This window comes from Crocodylus siamensis, chromosome 1 (assembly GCF_052110815.1).
Source record: "Crocodylus siamensis isolate JL-2025a chromosome 1, ASM5211081v1, whole genome shotgun sequence".
Taxonomy (NCBI): domain Eukaryota; kingdom Metazoa; phylum Chordata; order Crocodylia; family Crocodylidae; genus Crocodylus; species Crocodylus siamensis.
Window position 1 is genome coordinate 400412705 of NC_143395.1, and position 21808 is coordinate 400434512.

At 45.5% G+C, this 21808-nt stretch overlaps 1 protein-coding gene across 1 annotated transcript; it reads left to right on the forward strand.

Annotated features, from left to right (window-relative positions):
* The first annotated feature begins 3264 nt into the window (after nucleotides 1-3264).
* Nucleotides 3265-21264, forward strand: LOC149875299 (high-affinity choline transporter 1-like). Its single transcript, XM_090053805.1, has 8 exons — nucleotides 3265-3442; nucleotides 4698-4811; nucleotides 6660-6815; nucleotides 7329-7477; nucleotides 10906-11049; nucleotides 14408-14561; nucleotides 18242-18459; nucleotides 20743-21264. The coding sequence occupies exons 1-8, from the start codon at nucleotides 3265-3267 to the stop codon at nucleotides 21262-21264; spliced, it is 1635 nt and encodes a 544-aa protein (XP_089909931.1).
* The last annotated feature ends 544 nt before the right edge of the window (nucleotides 21265-21808 follow it).

Consider the following 21808-nt stretch of genomic DNA (forward strand, 5'->3'; position numbering starts at 1 on the left):
CATAGGACACATCTACGTGTCACCCTACATCACCGTAGTGATGCGCTACATTGCTATATAACATGCTTCAGTGATGTAGCAATCACATGAGTTTACAAGTGACTGGCAGCTATTTCGCTGTAGCAGCATGCTACCTCATTTTAGCATGCTGCTATGGCAAAGTAGTGGCTAAAACTTAACCATGCGCTGTGAGCATGGCACACAGTATGGGTGGTTACTGCATCAAGCTTTAGTACTTCCAAAAGGAAGTATTAAAGCACAGCACAATAACAATGTCACCATAGGGAGAGATGTGCCTATAATGTATTGAGCCGTGTAATACTGTATTGCTATTGAGAGTGAGAAGATGGTTTTCCCTGCTTTGCCATGGATTTCAGGTATAACCTTAAATAAATGAATTCACTTCTACATGCTTGTAAAATTGGGAATTAATTTGCTTCCCATCTTTACATGGGACTTATTCACTGGTATCTGTAAAGTGCCTTGAGATCCCAAATGAAAATGAAGTATCAGGGTATGCTTTGAAATACAATGAATGATTTCCCTATGCTGGCTAATACAGCTAATGCTATGCTTACATTGTTTTACTGTTTAAGACACTGACAACTTTTTATTAGTCATATGTGGTTTTAATAGATTTTGACAGAGAAGGGCCCCTCTAAAACCAGATAATGAGAGGCAGATTTTGCCTCCTCAGGAGTCAGAACTATCACTACAATAAGAATACATTTCTATTTTAGTAAAGCATATGTCATGACCAGTCAAAACTAACAAGTCAAAACTTATGTCATTCTAAAAACATATCAAAGGAGAGAAGAAAGATCTTTTGGGAACAAAAACTAAATGTTTTCTTTTCTAAATTGGAGAAATTAATGACTCACTTGAAGAGAAGTAACTGATAATATACTCTGAACTGTTTAGTCTGTTCTGAAGGATAGAAAAGGTTTTATCTTTCTGCAGAGGACTTTCCTATTAAATAAATTAAACAAAAAAGGGGGAAAAAATGCCTGCAGAACATTGTATTTGGGCCTCAAATCAAAGATTCTGGACAAAGGTTAAAATTCAAGATGTGCAAAATTTCGCCTGGTGTTTAATTTCGAAGCTGTTTCAATGCATTTTGAGCTTGAAATAGCAAAAGCAAAATGAAACAAAAGCTTTCAAAACAACTTCAAAATGAAACAAGGACGCTCAGAAAGTTTCGAAAGTTTTGAAGCCAGGCTTGCTTGGCTTCAGCGCCAGTCCCAGCTGGCAGCACCAGCATCCTGTCACCCAATGCAGATCTGGAGGCCGTGCCCCCGGGGTGGATTCTGGCACAGCCCCCAGCCCTCCCGGGGGTGCAGGGCCCTGGATCTGTGCACCGGATGACAGCATACTGTTGCTGCTGGCTGGTGCCAGCAGCAGTACTAATCTTTCTGGCACTCAGCATGGGCTGCACCCAGCGCCAATCCCAGCTGGCTGCAGCAGCCTCCTGTCATCCAGCAGGCAGACTGGGGGCTCGTCCACACCCCTTGGATGGCTGCAGGGCTGTGCCGGACTCCTCCCAGGGGTGCAGGCCCCCGATCTGCCTGGCAGATGACAGGAGGCTGCTGCTGCCACCTGGAACCGGCACTGGGCACAGCCCGCACCCAGCGCTGGGAAGGTTGGTGCTGCCGCTGGCCCCCTGCAGCAGAACCAGCCTCCTGTCATCCAGCAGGCAGATCAGGGGCCACACCCCCAGGAGTCTGGCACAGCCCCTGCAGCCCTCCTGAGGGTGCAGGCAGGCCATTGATCTCCCTGCCAGATGACAGGAGACTGCTGCTGCCAGCTGGGGCCAGCAGCACCACCAATCTTCCTGGTGGTGGGTGCAGGTTGCACCCCACGCTGGTCTCAGTCAGCAGCAGCAGCCTCCTGTCATCCGGCAGGTGGATCAGGGGCCCATCTGCACCCCCAGGAGGGCTGTGGGGTGCTGCCGGACTCCTTCCGGGAGTGCAGGTCTCCAATCTGCCTGCCGGATGACAGGAGGCTGCTGCTACCAGCTGGGACCAGCGCTGGGCGCAACCTGCACCCAGTGCCAGGAAGACTGCTGCTGCCTCTGGCCCCAGTCAGCAACGGCAGCCTCCTGTCTTCCAGCAGGCAGCCGCCCAGATTCAAATTCAATAATTTGTATTATTTTAAAATCAGAAATGTCTGGCAAAATTCTTCTTAAGGTCCTGAAGGAATTAGCTGAATAGATCACAGAGCCAGTGGCCATAATATGTGCCAGGACATGGATGAAAGGGGAGGTCCCACAGGACTGGAGAAGGGCTAACAGTGTCCATCTTCAAAAAAGAGAAAAAGGGGACCCAGGGAATCGTCCACCAGCCTATATTCGATACCTGGGAGGTAACCAGCACAAATGATAAAACAGCCAGTTTGTAAACATCTGAAGAAGGCACCAGGAGCTAACATAATTTGTTCTGAAAAGTTCATGCCAAAATAACTTGATATTCTTCTTTGACAGAGTAACCAGTTTGATGGATGGGGAGATCACAGTGGAAATAATATGCCTGCACTCATAGTAAGACTTCTATCAAATCTATCTACTCTGTCAAAACTGTAGTTAAGAGTCTCTCAAATGTGCAACTGCACTCTGGACTGGTCTCTTAGTCAAACAAAATGGGTGCTGTTGGACTCTCATTGATGAACTACAAACACAGCAGCACAAGGGGCCTTGAACTATCCTTCATTCTGCTATCGGGACTATCAGACCTTCCACGGCCAGCTTGCCGAATGTTTTCAGAACACAGTGCATGGCGGGGCCACCGACCATCTGTTTACAAAGTGTTATATTAAAAAGAAAAACACTATGTACTTCCTAGCTCTTCCTCTTCTTGACACTCCACAGTCACTATTGGTGTACATTAGATCCTTAGGTTTATTGTTGAACTAAAGGTCATCTTGGGAGTTGTGGCCATTAATCCTTTCACAAAACAGTGCAGTTAAAAGAAGCAGTTTAGAGGTCTAGACTTGCAAACTCCAGCTAAGAATACAGACTGACAAACTGTTCAAGAAGAAATCTTTCATTTGGCATCAAGGTTCTTCTTCTAGGATAAATACTGGGACACAGGCAAGTCACGGCAAAGACCTTCACTTCCAGTGATCTCTACCACTGTGAGGAAGGATTGAATGATGTGGCTTCCAGCATTTGGAATTACATCTCAATAGACAGAAGACGAAAGACTGAAGATCTAACATCTAATCATAAATCCATATTAATCTGTGTGATCTGAATTACTTTGCAAAAAAATGGGTTTGAATATACCTGGGTTGGTAGGTTTGAGTGTGTTTTATGCCATAACTTTAGCCACTGGAATCTGGGCTTCTTTGAGAAGCAAAAGAGATAAGAAAAATAGGAGCACAAGTGAAATGGTCATGGTGGGAGACAGGAACATGAATTTTTTGGTTGGATTGTTCACTGCAACTGGTAAGTATTCTTAAAGTAAATTCTTTTAGTTTTTTCCCCCCATTTTTAAAATGTTCATTCTGTTATTTGCTTTCTAATAGAAGAACGAATTTTAACTAAGATAAAGAGTTAAAGTTTTATTAATCAGTGCATGCATTTACACGTGTAGTAGTTCAGACTAGGGTTGGCAAGCCAGTCAGTTGACTGGTGAAATATTGTCAATTGACCAATCAATCGTCTGCGGATTTTTTGACTAGTTAATGATTATAGCAACTTTACAAAAAAACTACATTTCTGTAGTTTTCTTGAAAGAAATGTGGTTTTTTTATTTTAAATGCATTTTAGGGGAAAATTGGTGCTTTTTCTGTGTATGATTTGGACCTATTGGCAATTTTTTACCGATATTTGACCAGTCAATTGACCAAACTTTATTTGATTGGTCAAATACCCAACCATCGAGATTCTATGCAGTTTAACACCTTCCATAGCCCACTGGAAAAATAAAGGGACTCCTAACGTTGTACAGCACTTTGCATTAAGCTAGTATGTGATCCTAATTTAGACCTAGATTCTCCTACCCAGGTTGTAAGCAGTTCCATTCTCCTGGAGCTGTCTCATTACGTATGAGGTGGTATTCAGCCTGAGTAAGAGTATTAAAACTTGGCATGAATAGGTTCAAGAAAGAGACCATTTCTTCATGGATGTCTTCTGTACTTTCTCATTATTAGAGACTTGTCCCTCTTTCTTGTCTTTTGGAGAATGCTGCCCCATGTGACATGTCTGGGAAGTGTATTTGGTTGCCTAATAATAAGGCAGGGCTGAAGATTCATGTGTTGGAAGGCAGTGTTTGTCTTACTGTTTGTGGGGTTTCCTTAATTAAAATTATTACTGTAAAGGGAACTGATACATTGGTATTCTATTGTTTAAGTTATTCAGGTAGAACAAAGGTAATGCTTTTACTGTATGCTTCCACCTGTGTCAAGTAGCAACAAAAAGAAAGGTATACAAATTCTCTCTAAAAATGTAAACATTAATGTTTCTTTAATGCAAACTCAGCTATCCACTGTGGTGTATAATTGTCTTACCCACACTGGATAGCATATCCTACTCCAAGAGTAGTATTGTGGAAGTAAATATGACTGTGAAAAAATATTTGTGTGTGAATAAAATGTTCTCAATACAGACTGGGGGTTTCTAGCACGTTTTAGGGAGGCTAGTGGGAAATATGCGGCATAGCTCTCTTTTCTAACTTTCTCCTCGAATTCTTTTCTTGCAGCCACCTGGGTCGGTGGAGCGTATATCAATGGTACAGCTGAAATTGTCTATCTACCCACAAGAGGACTATTGTGGGTCCAAGCACCTGTAGGATTTGCTTTGTCCCTTGTTATCGGTAAAAAGTATTTCAGGAACCCATTGTTTAAAAATCCAGTGCTGTTAATCTAAAGTAGTTTAATGAACCCCAGGTAACTGTCAAAGATTAAGGGCTGTTACATGATTCTGCATGGACTGTACATGCCAGAACAGTCAGAGAACCATCTGTGTAGTTGGCAGACCATCTGTACCTTGCATGTGATGGTCTATGGGAATAATATTGCTATGATTACATGAGGGTTCAGATGAAGGTACTCCAAAGCAGAGCACCTTCATTAACATCTGTCAGCACATGCCGGGTGCAGGGCTGGGCTGACACAGACTCTATGGCAGAAGGCAGGGCAGGGTGGCACCTGAGATACTAACTGGTTCATAGAGGTATGATTCTTTGTAAGTGATTGTGTACTTCAGCAGGTGCTCTGAATGGACTTGGAAAAAGGATTTTAAATAAAGAGGAATTTAAATACAAAGGAAAAAGACTGGGAGAGGGAACACTAGTAATGGAGACAAAAGAAAAGTTGAAAAGTTATACAAGATGTCCCAAAGGAATGCACTGAGGTTCAGACCTTCAATCTGGCCAGAGTCCTTGGGGCATGAGACTCTGCAGCCCCACTGCTCTAAACCCCGAAACCAGTGATGAGACTTTCTGACATTCCCCTGTCATTGACACACATGCAGAGTCACTTCTGTGCATACTCTGGCTTTGACTCACTGACCAGCTTCAGAGCTGCTGTCACACAGTGAAAAATCTTGGCCGCCCCCAGCTTGGAGGCATTCTAGGAAAACCAATTTTGCTGAGCCTGTCCACTCCTTAGCAAACTCCGACAAGCACTTTTGATGACTTTTGTGTTAGTCTGTTCAGGAAGATCTCTGGCATTATAATAAGCAGGGTTAGGGTGTACCTGGTTGGCATCAAATTGTACCTTTCTCTTGACATTGTTATTATCAATCCGTCATGGCTGCTATTATAATGTCAAGCTAATATAAAACTGAAGTAGTAAGTATGGGACCAGTACCTTCTGTGGGCCAATTTTCCAGGCGGATGCAATAGGGAAAAGATTGAGACACAAAAGAACGGGGTGCACACTAGGAAATATTTATCTGGTGAAGAATATGAAGAGCATTATCCACTGACGTCAGTGGGTAGGTTCCCCCTGACTCCAGTATGAATCAGGCCCAAAAATCTGTGAGACTGCAACCCTTCTTCATGTGAGTAATCCTTTTCATATGCGATGCCCCAATCACTGTGGGACCAATCCTGTAGCCTTTAGCAGTCATTCTCAGACAAGCCATTCTGTTGGTTTCAGGATTAGGCACTAGATGCATTCACCAGTTGTAATGGAGCTCCCTGCGTGAGCCAGGCTTGCTCAGGTGAGAAAGGAATTTAGGACTTACCTCACATTACAAAGGGTAGATGTAAAAAAGAAAATGATTATCTTGGTTAGAGAGAATGGAGTTGTAGGCTTTATACACATACCTGAAAGTAGTATGGTATTTACCTTGGTAGGTTATACGGTATTCACTATTTACAAAATGAAAGATAAATATATTGACTTATTATGGCCAAAGCATACTTTTTAAGATAATGAAAGACCCATAAGAGGGTGGTTTAATTCACCTGAAAACACTGGTTATAGATTACATTCCAAAAACTGGGTAAGAAAGGCTGTTTCATATATTATAGAGATGATAGCCTGGCTAACACTGTAATGGGAAAACATTAGCAGAATGATATGGTGTGTCTAGCAAATGCTGAGTAGGGTTTGGCCTTAGTCCAGATGCCATTTAGACAAGAGGGTTGTACTGATCCTTTACCTCAGGAGATGATACACACAACAAACAATGAAAATACTGTCTTTTTCAATAGGTGGTCTCTTCTTTGTAAAGCCAATGAGATCCAGAAATTATGTGACAATGATGGACCCTCTCCAAGAAACATACGGGAACATGATTGCAAGTCTTCTCTTTATTCCATCATTGATAGGAGATATATTCTGGTTTGCAGCTATTCTTGCTTCATTAGGTAAATATATTTGCTCTGCTGTTGTGTTTAATTACAAAACTACCAAGAAATAGACAAATAAGGAGCAGGAGATAGGCATGAAAAATATCCTTTGAATTAAGTACAGAGAGTTGCACTTCATACTACTTTTGCAGGTTGTTTGTTTATCCTTCATTTGGGAAAATATGGTGTTTATTTCCTTTTCCCATCTTCTCCTGCAGATTTTAAACAAAATTGATAGAAACTAATGAACCCTTATAGCAAAAAAGGCATACTTTTATGGTAATGCTTTACTTACAATTTAGTATTAAGTACATATTGCAGATAGGTAAACTAAAATATAAAAAGTAAAGTGACTTGGACAAGGTCACGTTAAGTTAGTGGCAGACCAAAAAATAGACCTCAGTAATCTTTGGCATCTAGTTCTGTATGCTAACCACTAAACTTCTGTAATATTTGTATCATTTAACTACTTTTTTTTGCTCAATATGATATTGGTATATTATAGTAATTCAAAACTATCTTTCTCTAAAGGAGCAACAATGCAAGTCATTCTGGGCATCAAAAGCTATCTGTCTATCATTATTTCAGCATCTGCTGTTATACTCTATACTTTACTGGGAGGCCTATACTCAGTTGCATACACAGATGTGGTACAGCTGCTTTTTCTTATGCTCAGCTTGGTAAGTCCTGAACACTTTCTTATCAGTCTTCTTATGGTATGCAACTATGTATGAGGGAAAAAATTCTACTCATTTTTTCACCAGTCAGTCCAAAGTAACTCTAGGCATACTGGTCCCAGACCCCAGTTTAGTTGTTCATCTGTTATACAGGGTGTATCTACACAAGGCACTTTACTGCAAAACAGTGTAGCTTACTGAGCAGTAAGCAAGTGTGTCTACATGTTCACATGCTTACTGCGCAGTAAACCTCACTAATTGTGAGTAAATTTTCTGCCTGCAAATGCAAGCAACAAATTTACTTGCAATTATTAACTGTTCAGTAGTGCTCATGTAGACACCTGACCAGGAGCAAATCTTCTCCCAGTCAACTGGCCACGAGGGAGCAGAAGATTGCTCCTTCCCCTGGGAGCTGCCTGCTGCTGGGACAGGCTCAGCCACCAGAGCCTGGGTGGGGGCTATGTTCCCCAGACCTAGCAGCAGGGATCTCTAGGCCCCCATGCTCTGAGACTGTGATTGGGGAGTAGGGGCTGGGAAATCCTTATCTCCTAGAGCTGGCTCTGGGCTCACAAGGCTGGCACTGGGAGATTCTTTTCTCGCTGCATTGGCCCCATGAAGGTGGAGCTGGCACCAGGACCTCCCTGCTTGTGAGGGCTGGGGAGCTTGTTCCCCACCCACCCAGCTCCACAATCACAGAGCTGAGTAGGGAACAAACTCTGCAGCTCCTACCCTGCAATTGTGGATTGGGGGCTGGGAACTATCCTGGTCAGAGGCAGGTCCCAGCTCCTCAACCCCATCAGGCAATTGAGGTGCAGGGCTTGGAAAGAGCTGAAGGGGTGGGGCAGGTCCCAGCCCCCTGCCCCAATCCACCGGTGGGGCAGCTAGTAGCAAACCACAGGCTGGGTGGGGAATCACCACTGATCTGGGTTGGACAGGGTTAGCAGAGAGGACCAGGGATCAGCCTGCCAGTCCAGGGCTGCTCCCCCTGGCCCAGTATGCTGTGGAGGGGCTGGCTGGGGCACGAGGGTGCTTCAACACAGGACTAGCCAGAAGGTAGCCACCGCTCTGAAACACCCTCATGCCCCAACCGGCTGTGTCAGCATCTATACATGTGCTGCTGCAAAGTTTTTTTTCAAATACAAGAAATCGACGAGTTTTTTAAATACAATTACTAGCCTGGTACAGAGTAAATAAGTTTGCTCCAGCCTAATACAGGTGCACATGTAGATGCCAAGACTTTTGAAAACACTTTCTCTCTGGTGACCATTTTGGTGGGCCATTTCTGCTCTCCATTTGAAAATTGAATAATTATTTAAAAATGTATAGCATTTTTTGCTGTAGGTCAGTGGTATTCAACCTCTAGCCTGAGGGTCAGATCCATCCTGTGGAGTCATGTCATCCATAAATTTATTCTCCTTGGGTCTGGAAATTTGGTGGTGTAGGGAGCAATGGCAATTAATACTGTCACCACTCTCCTGCTGCCAAAGTGCCAAGCCCTGCAGGCCAGACTACATGGCCCTGTGTGTGGAGCTGGGGTAATGAGTGCAATCTGCCATTGGGCCTAATTTTGCATGTGGGATTGGGGTTGGGGCTGAAGCCTGATCTGGTAGGCAGGACTGGGGTTACATGCTAGTTTAGCTGCACGCCCTGGATCAGGCTGCAGCTGGGTTGGCCCTGCATATTGGATTGGACACTGGCCCTGTGTGCTGGATCAGGCCCCAGCCCCATGTGCTGAATTGGTCCACAGATCAAATCTGGCCCATGGGCTTAAAAGGTTGGGCATTACTTGAACATGGGCTCATTCGAGGCAGGTCCTGTCAGACCAACCTAGTGGCCTCCTACGACCAGGTCACAAAATCCTTGAATGCAGGTGTCACAGTGGACGTAGTCCTTCTGGACTTTAGAAAGGCCTTTGACACTGTCTCTCACCCCATCCTCATTAAAAAATTGGGCAACTGTGGCACTGATGCCTACACAGTCAGATGGGCCGCAAATTGGTTGGAGGGCCATACCCAGAGAGTGGTGGTGGACAGGTCATTTTCAACTTGGAGGGCTGTGGGCAGTGGGGTCCCCCAGGACTTAGTCCTTGAGCCCTCACTGTTCAATGTTTTCATCAGCGACTTGGACGAGGGGGTGAAAAGCACCTTGTTCAAATTCACAGATGACACTAAAATGTGGGGAGAAGTGGGCATGCTGGAGGAGAGGGACAGGCTGCAACTAGATCTGGACAGGTTACAGGGGTGGGTGGACAAGAATAGGATGGGATTCAACACCGACAAGTGCAAGGTGATGCACCTGGGGAGGAAGAACCAGCACCATACCTACAGGCTGGGGAACTCCCTTCTCATCAGTGCAGAGGCAGAAAAGGATCTTGGAGTCACTATTGATGCCAAAATGAACATGGGCCGGCAGTGTGGGGATGCAGTCAGGAAGGCCAACCGTACCTTGTCATGCATCCACAGATACATCACAAGCAGGTCCAAGGAGGTGATCCTCCCCCTCTATGCAACACTGGTCAGGCTGCAGCTGGAGTACTGCATCCAGTTCTGGGCACCACACTTCAGGAGGGATGTGGCCAGCATTGAGAGGGTCCAGAGGAGGGCCACTCGCATGATCAGTGGGCAGCAAGGCAGGCCTTATAAGCAGAGGCTACGGGACCTGAACCTGTTCAGCCTCCACGAGAGAAGTCTGAAGGGGGATCTGGTGGCCTTCTACAAACTGGCCCAGGGGGACCAGCAGGCTATGGGAGAGTCCCTGTTCCCCCTGAGCACTAACAGGAGTAACAAGGAATGATGGCCATAAGTTGACTGAGAGCAGATTCAGGCTAGATACCAGGAGGTGCTACTTCACAGTCAGGACGGCCAGGATCTGGAACCAACTTCTGAGGAAAGTGGTGCTCACTCCTACTCCGGGGATCTTCAAAAGAAGGCTAGGCAACCACCTTGCTGGGGTCGTTTCACCACAGCATCCTTTCCTGCCCAGGGCAGGGGATCAGACTTGATGATCCACTTAGGTCCCTTCCAAATCTATCAACTATGAAACTACTGCTGTGTATGTGATGTGTACATTAGTTTACAACAGATGAGAAGCATAATGAATTATACTGGGCCAGCACTGAAAGGCCTTGTGGGAAGAACATGTATGAAAAAAGGAATTTGAACCACGTTGGTAGAACTGCTTGAAAACAAAAGGAAAAGGAAGTGGTCTACAGGAATAAAAGGTGGTATGAAATGAAGATCAAAGCAGGAGAAGAAAACACAAGCAGATGGATGTCCAGACAGGATGCCTGGGTTGGTGTAGGTGGCAGTAGTAGGTGAAAAGGAAGAAATTATGAATGCAGACTCTGGAAAACTTTACAGGCAAGGGTGCAGAGTGTGAGTTTGATAGAGAAGTGAGGGGGCATAGATTCATTGTTTCCATTTTAATCCCAGTGGATCTGCATCCCATTTGCCCTGATACATTCTGCAACAGAAAGCATTTCTTATACTGCTACTCATGACTTCTACCAAGCCCCTTGGATTGGAAAAATAGAGAAAGAGTATCTTGGAAGGTGGCTGGATGACTTCTTATATCTGGTAAGAAATGTTCCTTGTGGGGCTGGGTGAATGGTACAGTTGCTTACTCCAAACCCAGTCCTAAGAACAGGAGGTTCCTGTTGTTTACAGCACAGAAGGATTTTGATAAGCTGATTATCAGGCAGTTGGGAGAGGAAGCCAGACATTTTCTTCACACCAGGGTTGGTTCTAACACTCTGAACATGGCCAGAAAAAGTAGGGTCATTAAGGAGGCTCAGTTCTCTCCTTCATTTCAGCCATGTAAAGGAAAGCAGCTCATCAGCAGGAATGGGGAGACCACTGTTCAATTCTGGGCACTGAATGAGAAATTTCCTAACTTTTGAGTGCTCAACCTAGCAACCTTCTTTTAACCTAGTTGCATGGAATTTCTTTTATTTTTATAGAGCTGAAAAAACCCTCAGAAATTCCATCATATGTCCCCATAATGCCACCTGCATGCGTCATCCCCAGGTCAGGCACAGTTCTGTACTTGATCTCTCTGAGGTGCTAGTTGTGGTTGTGTTGGTCTAAGGACATAGGCAGACAAGTAAACAACTGCAGAATCTCTCTCTGCTTGAAGAAGGGTGTTTGTGCCTGAAACCTTGCAAAAAAACCCAATTTTTCCAGCTATTTAGTTGCTCTACTAAAATATATCATGTTTACGCAAAGAACCTTGTCTGCCTTGAGCTCTCAAAGTAACTCATAGCATTAGTAGATTGCCATCTTTGTAAAACAACAGTAGAAGGGAGGAGAATATCTGCTTCACCAGTATTTCATAGGTATTAGGGCCATGCTAGGCTTCGGACAGAGCTTTGGATCTGGAGAAAATTCAGATGCTTTGGGGTCTGAAGTAGCATATTTGGGTCAAAGCACCAGCCTCGTTTGGCTTCCCAAAGCGATTTGGAGCTGCCTCGGAGATCTGGCCATAGGATATAATGGGGAAACAATAAAATATCTGTAACTTTGTTGTTTTTTGTCTGATTTGGGTGGAGTTTTCAGACATGGTAGACTCTGCAAAGAGAATGAAGCCTGCCAAGTTTCAAGAAGATCAGTCCAGGGGTTTGGGGGGAACTTCCACTCAAGCTGTGGACAAGCAAAACTTGTGCCATGGGTGTTTGTGGGACTGACTGTCTCTGGCTTGGGGCGGGGAGCGGGGAGATGGCTGCAGGCCTGGCTGCTAAACTGCTGTGTTACCAGCTACCAATCAAGCAATCACAATTCACTCAGGGACCAAGGACTCAGGGACCAGCTCAATACACAGGACCTAGCTACTATATAATGACTTAAGGAGCATCAATTAGCACCTACAAAACCAAGCTAAGGAGAGGAAAGAATCAATACAATCAGCTGCCCCAGGACAGACATAGTCTTGGCACAAGTTTTGTCTGTCAGCAGCTAGGGGTGCAGGGCCCCAGAACCCCCTGCACCAATCTCCTCCCCAGCTGGCAGGTGTTGTGGCCTCAGCAGGGGCTACCATCCCTGCAGCTGTCATCCTGCTGCGCCTTAACACATGCAATGTCACCCATGGCACAAGTTTTGCTTGTCTGCAGCTCGAGGTGCAGTTCCCCCCAAACCCCTGCACTGATCTTCTTGTAACTTGGCAGATTTTATGCTCTTAGCAGAGGCTACAATTCCTTCAAGGTTAATCCAAATTGGACAAAAAACAACAAAGTTATAGATATTTAGTTGATTCCCCATTATACCCTGTGGCTGGATCTCCAAGGCAGCTCTGAAGTTTCAGCTGGATCAAGGCGGAAACCCGGTCCAGACCTCCAGATCGGATCATGGCCATCTGAAGCAGCTGGCTCTGAAGCCAGATCAGATCGCTGCCAACTCACACGGGCCTAATGGATATATGCTGATAACAGGAGATTGACGAGATAAGGGAATCTTGGGTACCACACCAAGTCTGCAGGGGAGTGTGCTTAAGTAGACACAGTCTCTCACCCATTCTCCCCAAACTTGACTCCTTCTGCTCCATCCTCTCCAACCAGTCCCAGTCCCAGTCCCAGTCTTGTCTTCTACTCCTCGGCCCAGCTCCAGACTCCTCCCATAGCCATTCTCATCATAGCCTAACTCTTCCCACTCACCCAGTTTCAGGTCTTCTAACTTCAAGTTCACTGCCCAAGTCCCAGTCTTATCCTATTACTCCCAGGCTCTCTTTCCTCTCACACTCTCTCCTAGGGTATTTGCTCATTCTTTGTATTCCATCTCCTTGACCCCAGACTCCTTGCACAGCCAGTTCCAGCTCCCACTCCTGGCTCTCCATCTAATCGTTTCTCCCATTTACTCCCAATCTTCATCTTCTAGTTTAAGATCCTCATCTAATCTGTCACCTTGCCCAACTTCTTGCCCTAGTTTCTCTGCCTAGGTCAGCGGTTCTCAAGGTGCCATGAAATCTTTTTAAGAGAGCCAAGTGCCACAGAGTGCCACACTATGTTAGGTGTGCAGACATGATTCACAAGATAAACCCAAAGATTTGAAACAGGAATCCATAGAGTTAAAATCATTCTGCCCTGCTGTGGCCTTTATGAGTTACTTGCAACAGAAGAATTCCTCTATTATTTTTCTGTAGTAAAAAATGAATGAAACCTAACAGCTGGCATTTTCTGAGGAGTACCTTGAGACTATTGAGGGAGTAGCTTGAATTGATTGAGGGGTGCCTTGGGTCTAAAATGGGCTGAGACCCACTGGCCTAGCCAGTCCCACTCCCTTCCCTTCATACATTAGACCTGTGTCAGAGCTGTCCCCTCGGCCCCTATATTGTTCTTAGTCCCTGTCCAATTCTCAGGTTTCTCCCCTTCCCATCCATCTTCTCATCAGTCTTGGTATTGATCCTCCAGCCAAATAATCCCAAGACCCATTTCCCTCACACACTCCCAATCCCACTGTTCCCTCAGTTAGTTTCTGATCCTTGTCTCTTTGGCCAGACCGTTCCATCCCCTCTGGCTCCCATTGCCAACCTCCTCCCCCTCTGATGCCCAGGGCATGTCTACATGAGACACTTTACTGCATAGCAGACTAATTTGCTGCACAGTAAAGCATCACCGTATACATATGCATGGCAATTAAGGTGCAGTAGACTAATTTACTGTGCTCCTGGATAGTCCCATCTGATACAAGTGCTATATGGCAGCTGGTGATTCTGGTTGAATTAAAAAGGCAAATATCAAGCAAGGGAAATTTCAACCTTAATGAGCACAATTTATCAAAATTATATACAAAGTTATATGTAAATGAAATCATGATTTTTATAATAGGAAGTTTCAGGTTAGCTTTATGAAGGGGAAAACTAGCATCCCTATCAGTAATGACAAACATAACAATAATGTTGGTGATTTCAGGCTAGGAAGACTGCATTAATGTTTGAATGTTTCAGGTTCTTGGAAGTATCCCATTTCAAACTTATTTCCAGCGAATTCTCTCAGCTGCCTCACCAAGACAAGCAAGTTTCATTTCCTATCTCTCTGGGCTGGGATGCCTTTTAATGGCCATCCCCTCCGTGCTCATAGGGGCAGTAGCAGCATCAACAGGTAAAAATAAGCAGGTGTCTTTCAGGAACCTATATATTTTTGTTCAGGGTTTTTAAAATGTACACTGGATGCAGCCTGATTTAGGTATCTTAATAAGCAGCCCTATTTCTGAAGTGCTGGGCAACTTTTAGTCTTTGGGGATCCCAACTGCTGAGTGTTCAGCAGTGTTTTTTTTAAATCAGACTAGTTCCCACTGTCAAAAAGTGGTATCAGGGAAAAGATGTCTTTGCCCATCAGGTCAGATCCAGACATCTCTGGGGACAAAATCCATTACTGACTCCTGCAGGCACAGCTGGGAAAAGGGTTAAACTTGGGATCTGTGTTGGGCAAGGGACTTATTTTACTTGAAACTGAGATGGTTAAGAGGTGACTTGATCAAATCCCATAGGTAACTACTTGGAAAAAGTATACAAGGTGATGTTGGAAATTCAAAATATAAGCAAGATTCAGATTCTTAAGAGTGAAGAATTGTTAGTGAACAGTTTACCATAGGGTATAGTAAGTGCATCATCACTTGATGTATGGAACTAGCTATCTTTATAAAAGATACTAGCAAAGTGCCCATCAAGAATGACGGGCGGGTGTCTGGGACAGAGAGCCACCACCCACATCCCCGCAATGCTGTCATTCTGCATCTGGCAGTACACAACCACCCCCACCCCACTCTGTGTCCAGCCCTGTGCACCCCCCCCCACACACACCTCAGACATATGCCACAGACCCACCCAACCACGTGCCACACTCGCACCCAGCCACCCACCCAGGGACACATACAGCCACACCCACCCAGCCACCCACCACACCCTCCACACCCTCCCAGCCACCCACACCCCTCTGCACCCCCCCATGCACTCCACCCCTCGCAGCCAGCAAGTGGTCTCCACACAAGGAGGGGCATGGCGCATGGCTGCAGGGTGATGCACAGGAAGCGTGCACGGGGGATGTACTGCCATGTATTGCATTTGGCAAGTGCTGCTCGCACCCCCTGTCCTTGCAGCACCCTGTGGTCATGCACCATGCTCAACCCCTCACCCCGGGAGCACCCACTGGCTGTGGGTGGTGGGGTACAGCGGGTGGGGTGGCAGAGTGCACAGCCGCAGTGTGCTGCACAGAGAAGGGGCACGTGAAGCGCAGACAGTACCCTGCTGCCTGTAGTACGTGGGGCGCCCCCCCCATGCAGCACCCTGCAGCCACATGCCACACCGCCCCTGTGTGGGGGGCACTTGCTGGCTGCAGGCCACAGAGAGGGTGTGTGCAGGGGAGTGGGCAGGGGGGTACAAGCAGCACCTGCTGGTTATAGCACATGAACGTAGGGCACACACCCACTCCCCACACGGCACCCTGCAGCCATGCACCACACAGCTTCCCATGTTTTGGTGCACGCAGAGCTGGCCTGGAGCATTACGGACAGACAGACAGAAGTGCTAAAGCTTTTATTATATTAGAATGTTCAAATTGACCCAGAAGTCAGAATGACTTGCAAATTCACTTATGTAATAGGGAAGAATAATTCCCTCCCCTTGCAAAAATTACTGATTACATTTCTAAGACTTCCCTCATCATGTTGCAGACTAACAATCCCTAGCTCATTTTAAAGCCAGTTTACACAGCGGTAAACTGCTTCCCTGACTGTTAACCAATAATAGGATTTTGCAAACAATATATGAGGGTTTTCTACTTAAACTTGCAAGGTTTTTCAGTGCTTCTGCTTCAGGGCTTATAATTATTTGAAGTGAAACAATCTAATTTAAGGGTGGAAACACATTTTTACGCTATTTAAAGTAGGATTTAAACATCAATCATCCAGAAGTACAAGCCAGTTTAGAACACTTTAAACCTCCTGGAATGTTTCAGTGGGATACTTAGATAATCAGGTAGTATTTTGAACTGGTCCTGATGAACTGGCTCAGTGTTCTGTGTGGACTCCAAGTTTCTGCGTCTAGTCCATCCTCCAGGCACCCTGTACCACTCCTCACCCCCACCCTAAACCTTTACTGTTTGCACTTGACAGAAATCCATCTAGGCTGGTTTTGGGTGAGGGAGGGACATAGGAGGGTGGCCATTTCAAGGGTGGGGGGTGCACTGCCTAGACCCCTGCTTCTGGGTTCTTGGTGGAGGTGTATGGTTTGTGGTTGGGTGGACACGTAACTAGATGCATCTTTAACTGATAGTACCCATCAAGTGATAAAGCTTAAGCCACTTCAGTTAATACTATAGAATGGATGGCAATTCCATGCTTGGTCAAAGTGAACTGGCCTATTTATTGTTAATTGTTCCTTACCCTCCACACCCAGTCCACACAGCCGCCTGCCCTGTATGCTCCACCCTCTACATGTCTCTGCATAACTGCATCAATACCCCACAACCCACCTGAGCACCTGTCATACCTCCACCACTCCCCAAGTCAGCCTGGGACACTACAGACCAGGGTTAAGTGAAGGCTATGAAAGTAACTGAGTGGCTTTGTAGGGAAAGTCCTTTTAAAGCCACAGCAAGATTCAGAGACCTTGGGCAGCACCCCCATCCCCCCAAACACCCAACACCCTGGGAAAACAGAAGAAAGGGTTGAGGAAGTGTCCCTCACTACTCAATCAGCCTGGGATGTACGCCTCCACTCCCCAATCAGCCTGGGATGTACCATACCCTAAACGAGCGACTTGGGAGAAAGTGTTCTTTAAAAGATGCAAAACTCTAACCACGCCTGAGTACCCAGCTCCCTGGGAACCCTGAAGCAGGACTTCCTGCTCTGGCACTTAGGTACCCCAGTCAGGGTATCACCACACAGATTTTAGTAAAGTGCCGGAATGGTTTTTACTGAACTCAGTAGCAGTGAGAAGGGAAAGCAGAAAATTGCTATTGGGCTGGCTACTCACTACCATCTCCTGGTGGTTGCTTGATAGCACTGCAGAGCCTAAAAGGTTCCATCGTATTTGGCAGTTCTATCATATTTTTCTCACTTACAATGCACACTTGCCCCTGCAAAATTGGGGTACGTGCTTTAAAGGGGTGGGGAGGGGGAAGCTGATTTTCTGCCTGGTATAGGAGAACTTCCTCCCAGGCAGCTGAGGGAGTAAATTGATTTAATGACTCATGTTCTTCACCCTACATGTGCTAATGATCATCTCCCCTTTCAATGGTCTAAATGGTCTACTATGCAAGCTAACCTTTTTAGGGCAATTTTGCTGTTTGCTAGCTGCCCTGGTTGATCTTTTCCTATTTCACAGCCTTTTTAGCTCAGATTCTAGCTCTTTTTAGAATAAAATGTATAAACCAGTTTTCAGCAGCAGCTATGGGTTCAGTTGTAGTTAAGGAAGGAAGGGAGGATGAGTCAGCTGAAAATTAAGCTCTCTGGAGAAATCTTTTTTTCCCTTCATTCATCCTTTCAGAAACAACATGTGTATTGTATTCCGGGGTATTTTGCATGCAAGAAAATACAATATTTAGAACCTTTGGCAGTTTATGTACAGACGCCTCTGACATGGAACAACTGTGACCCTTTCCCAATCAGTGACATTCTTGAAAAGGTTAATTTTTTATGTGTCTGCACCCTTTGTGCCAGAACAGAAGGCTCTCATCCTTAGCAATGCTAAGATAGGATGGCTGCTTGTAAAATATACAGCTTTGAAGAAAAAAAAAAGAATTAAATATTTAACATGACATTTCTCTGTTCTGTTTTAAAGACTGGAATCAGACAAGCTACGGTCTTCCAAGCCCATTAGAGAGAGGAGAATCAGCCATGATACTGCCATTTGTTCTGCACTATCTTTGTCCACCATACATTTCCATTGGTGGCTTGGGAGCTATTGCTGCTGCTGTCATGTCTTCTGCAGATTCAGCCCTTCTGTCTGTTGGGTCTTTATTTGCTCACAACATCTACAGAAAAATTCTTAGGAAAAAGGTAGTACTTGACTTATAGATTTTCTAAGTCAAGGTTAATTAATTACTGCTTTGACAATGATTAGACCAGTAGTTCTCAACCATTTTTTACTCAAGGCAACCCCTGGGATACTGGAAGCACCCCTCTCTAGACTCAAGGCACTCCTTAGAAAATATCAGCTCTTAGTTTTCACTTGATTTTGGAATACAAAAAAATAATAGAACAATTTTTCCATTGGAAAGAACTCAGAAAGACCACAATAGCTTAGAAAAAAATCCAGAGGGTTAAAATCAATTTGAAATCTCTGGGTTTATCTTGTGATCTTGTTTCCATGCCTTTTAGTGCTAAATTATATGGCACCCCATGGCACCCATGAAAGGATCACAAGACACCCCCAGGTGCTGCTGCACCCTGGCTGAGGATCACTGGATTAGAGAGCTGCTGATTTTAGTTCAGGATCCAAGGTTTGTAGATGCCAAGGTACAAAGGTGTTTGGATCCTAAATCTTGGTCTGGCCCATGGTAAACTGATTCTGTAAAATTCAGATCAGGATGCTAGTAGGAATAATGCATAGTGTACTGAAGAGCAGACTTCCAATTCCTCCAAGTCTAACCTGTCATTGTCTACTGACAAAGTGAAAGCTTCAAATAAAAAACACATGGGTGAATTAGCAAAGTGCAGTTAGCAAAAGTGGATACATGATAGGGATGTAAATATCAGGAAGGATTATTTTGCTCTATTCAGTTGGCCTGTGCAAAGCAGCTAGTATTCACTTCGGATACAGCTGTTTTGGGGGACAGTGATTCGATCTGGTGATTTGAATCACAGCCCTGATCAGATTCAGCTGAAACTGATGTGGCTGCTGCCAAATCTCTGAAACAGCCAGGCCTATCCCCTGCCTGCTCTCCCAGCCTGGCAATGGCTCCCCCGCCTGCCCCAGCTGCTGGCACTTGTTAAAAATAAGCCCAGCTGCTCAGTGGGTGCTGCCAGGCAGGGGACAATTCCCCCTGCCCCCCACTGCATGAGGGGTTCTGCATAAGCCCCCCAGCCCCTCCATGGGTGCCCCACCCAGGCCAGCTCTGGCCCTTTAAGAAAAAAAAACCCACCCCAAAACATCCGCCCCCACCAGATTCACCACCTCTGCTGGTGTGGGGTGATCCCCACTGCCCCATGTCGGCTTTTCTCCATTTTTTCTTCCCAGTGGCTGTAGCCACTCTGAGCTGGTAAGTACTAGGGGCAGGGGAGGGGAACCTGGAGGAGGGGGGAGAGGACCATGGGGAACCCCTGCCAGTCCCCTGATCCCTGCCCACTCCCCTAGCCCCGCCATGGCTGCCCCCACCTGCCCCAGATCCCAGGGTTTTAAAAAAAGCCCCGGTGCTCACCGGGTGCTGCTGGGTGGGGGGGTGATCCCCGCTGCCCCCCACTGCATGGGGGGCTCTGCATGAGGAACTCCTGTTTATGTGGTTAGATCAGCTTCAGTTCCTGTGTATAGATGTGGAGGTGGGAAGAGGGAGGCTATTGCTATAAGTATTAGGAGAACATCGAGTCTTCTAGAGCAAAATGTGGTTGTTAAAGTGGGTAATACATTTAAATATGTTCAACACAAGCTGCTTTGAAACTGATTCATGGATGCTAGGGGCTGGAAGAGTCCTTACAAGATCATCGGGTCCAGCCCCCTGCATTTGGGCAGGAAAGACCCCTGGGGTCAGATGACTCCAGCAAGGTGGGCATCAAGACCCTTTTTGAAGATTGCCAGGGTGGGTAACTGTATACCATCATGACACCAACATGTGGATTTATTTTATAACAAGAGGTGAAACTCCATCAAGATTTCAGCAGGTTGTAGAGCAACTTGAAAGGCACTGTAGTTGTTTGTCAGTTATTATAGTAGGTAATAGAAAGATATATTTGCCCTGCTCCTTTTAAACCGTAGGTAGCGTTTATTACTTCTGTGTTAAACACACCAAGATAGTCTGCTAAGGAAATTTAACAAGCCTAGAATGAGTCCATAAATCCAATGTATTGGTTAATCCATTTACGGAAATTGTAACCTACTATTGCTGCATGATATGAACATTCCTCTTCCAGGTCAAGTGGCAGAGCTGGGCTGGGGAGGGCTGGGCTATGGCACCGAAAGGCCATGCCGATATGGTGGGAAGTGCGATAAACATTGGGACTAGTGGCACAATAATCCTGCCATCTTTCCATGAAGTCCTGTTACCTTTGGAACCTTGAAATTTGACTCAAATGAATCTAGGAATAAGTAGACGGTGATTCCTAAAGCAGCGCTCTTTTGTTTTACAGGCTACAGACAAAGATGTTTTATGGACAATGAGAGCCTCTATGCTGGTGTTTGGGACAGCAGCTGCTGGCCTGGCTTTTTACTCCCATTCTATTTATGACCTGTGGTTCCTGTCTGGTGAGCTAGTGTATGCCCTCCTCTTTCCTCAGCTGTGCTGTGTGCTCTTCATACCTCACACCAATACATACGGCTCAGCAGCTGGGATCCTCTTAGGGTTCCTCCTGAGGCTGTTGGCAGGGGAGCCGTCCCTGAAAATCCCTCCTGTTATCCACTACCCAGGCTGCTGCCTTGTGGATGGGGTCTACGTTCAGCTGTTCCCTTTTAAAACATTCACCATGCTGCTCACTTTGGGGATCATAGTCTCTGTTTCCTACCTGTCAGCATTTTTGTTTAAAAGAAACCTCCTCTCTCGCAGATGGGATGTTTGCAACATTATGAAAGAAAACACTGTACACATCCCTCTGCGCCAGCTGGAAAAGCGGAAGGACTTGCAAGGGACTGCATTGCCAGAGAATCATGACTAAATGCAGAGCATCAGTTGAAAGGCAATTAAGCAAACTGCAGTTTTGTTACCAGGTCAATGATGTTTCTTCTTTATTCTTCCCTGTCTAGCGGTGAATTGTTCAAAGCCCACAGTCGAGTCATAAAGAAAGTCAGCACTCCATTAACACCACAAGGATGAAGGAAGTCAGAGTTTGCAATACTGATGCAAATGACTATGTGGTGATTAGTATGAAATATTATAAAATAAAACCTGCTCCTGCTTGGTTTTGGTACAACAGTCTTTGCAAAATGCAACTGTGGTGAGTGGTCTGACAGAGATAAAATTCATGTTACACCTCCGTATCTCACAACACTGGTATTAATGAATGCTTTAACAGATTGTACATTGAGAAGAAACTGCTGTCATTGCCATAAATGGGAGTTTTACTATACATTTCTACCACTGCATTTTTCAGAGTTAAATTTGTCACAATCTTAAATGCCTGCTTTTCAATGCAGAGCCTGCTTATGATGCCCAGCTGCTGCAGAAAGATTTGCTCAAGGTTCATGCCTTGAGCTTCATCT

Bases quoted from the DNA above. Each gene is read 5' to 3' on its own strand.
- LOC149875299 (XM_090053805.1), top strand. From the start codon at position 3,265: ATGGGTTTGAATATACCTGGGTTGGTAGGTTTGAGTGTGTTTTATGCC. The intron at 7,478-10,905 runs GTAAGTCCTGAA...TTTTAATCCCAG, and splicing joins TTTTTCTTATGCTCAGCTTG to TGGATCTGCATCCCATTTGC. The intron at 11,050-14,407 runs GTAAGAAATGTT...TGAATGTTTCAG, and splicing joins TGGATGACTTCTTATATCTG to GTTCTTGGAAGTATCCCATT.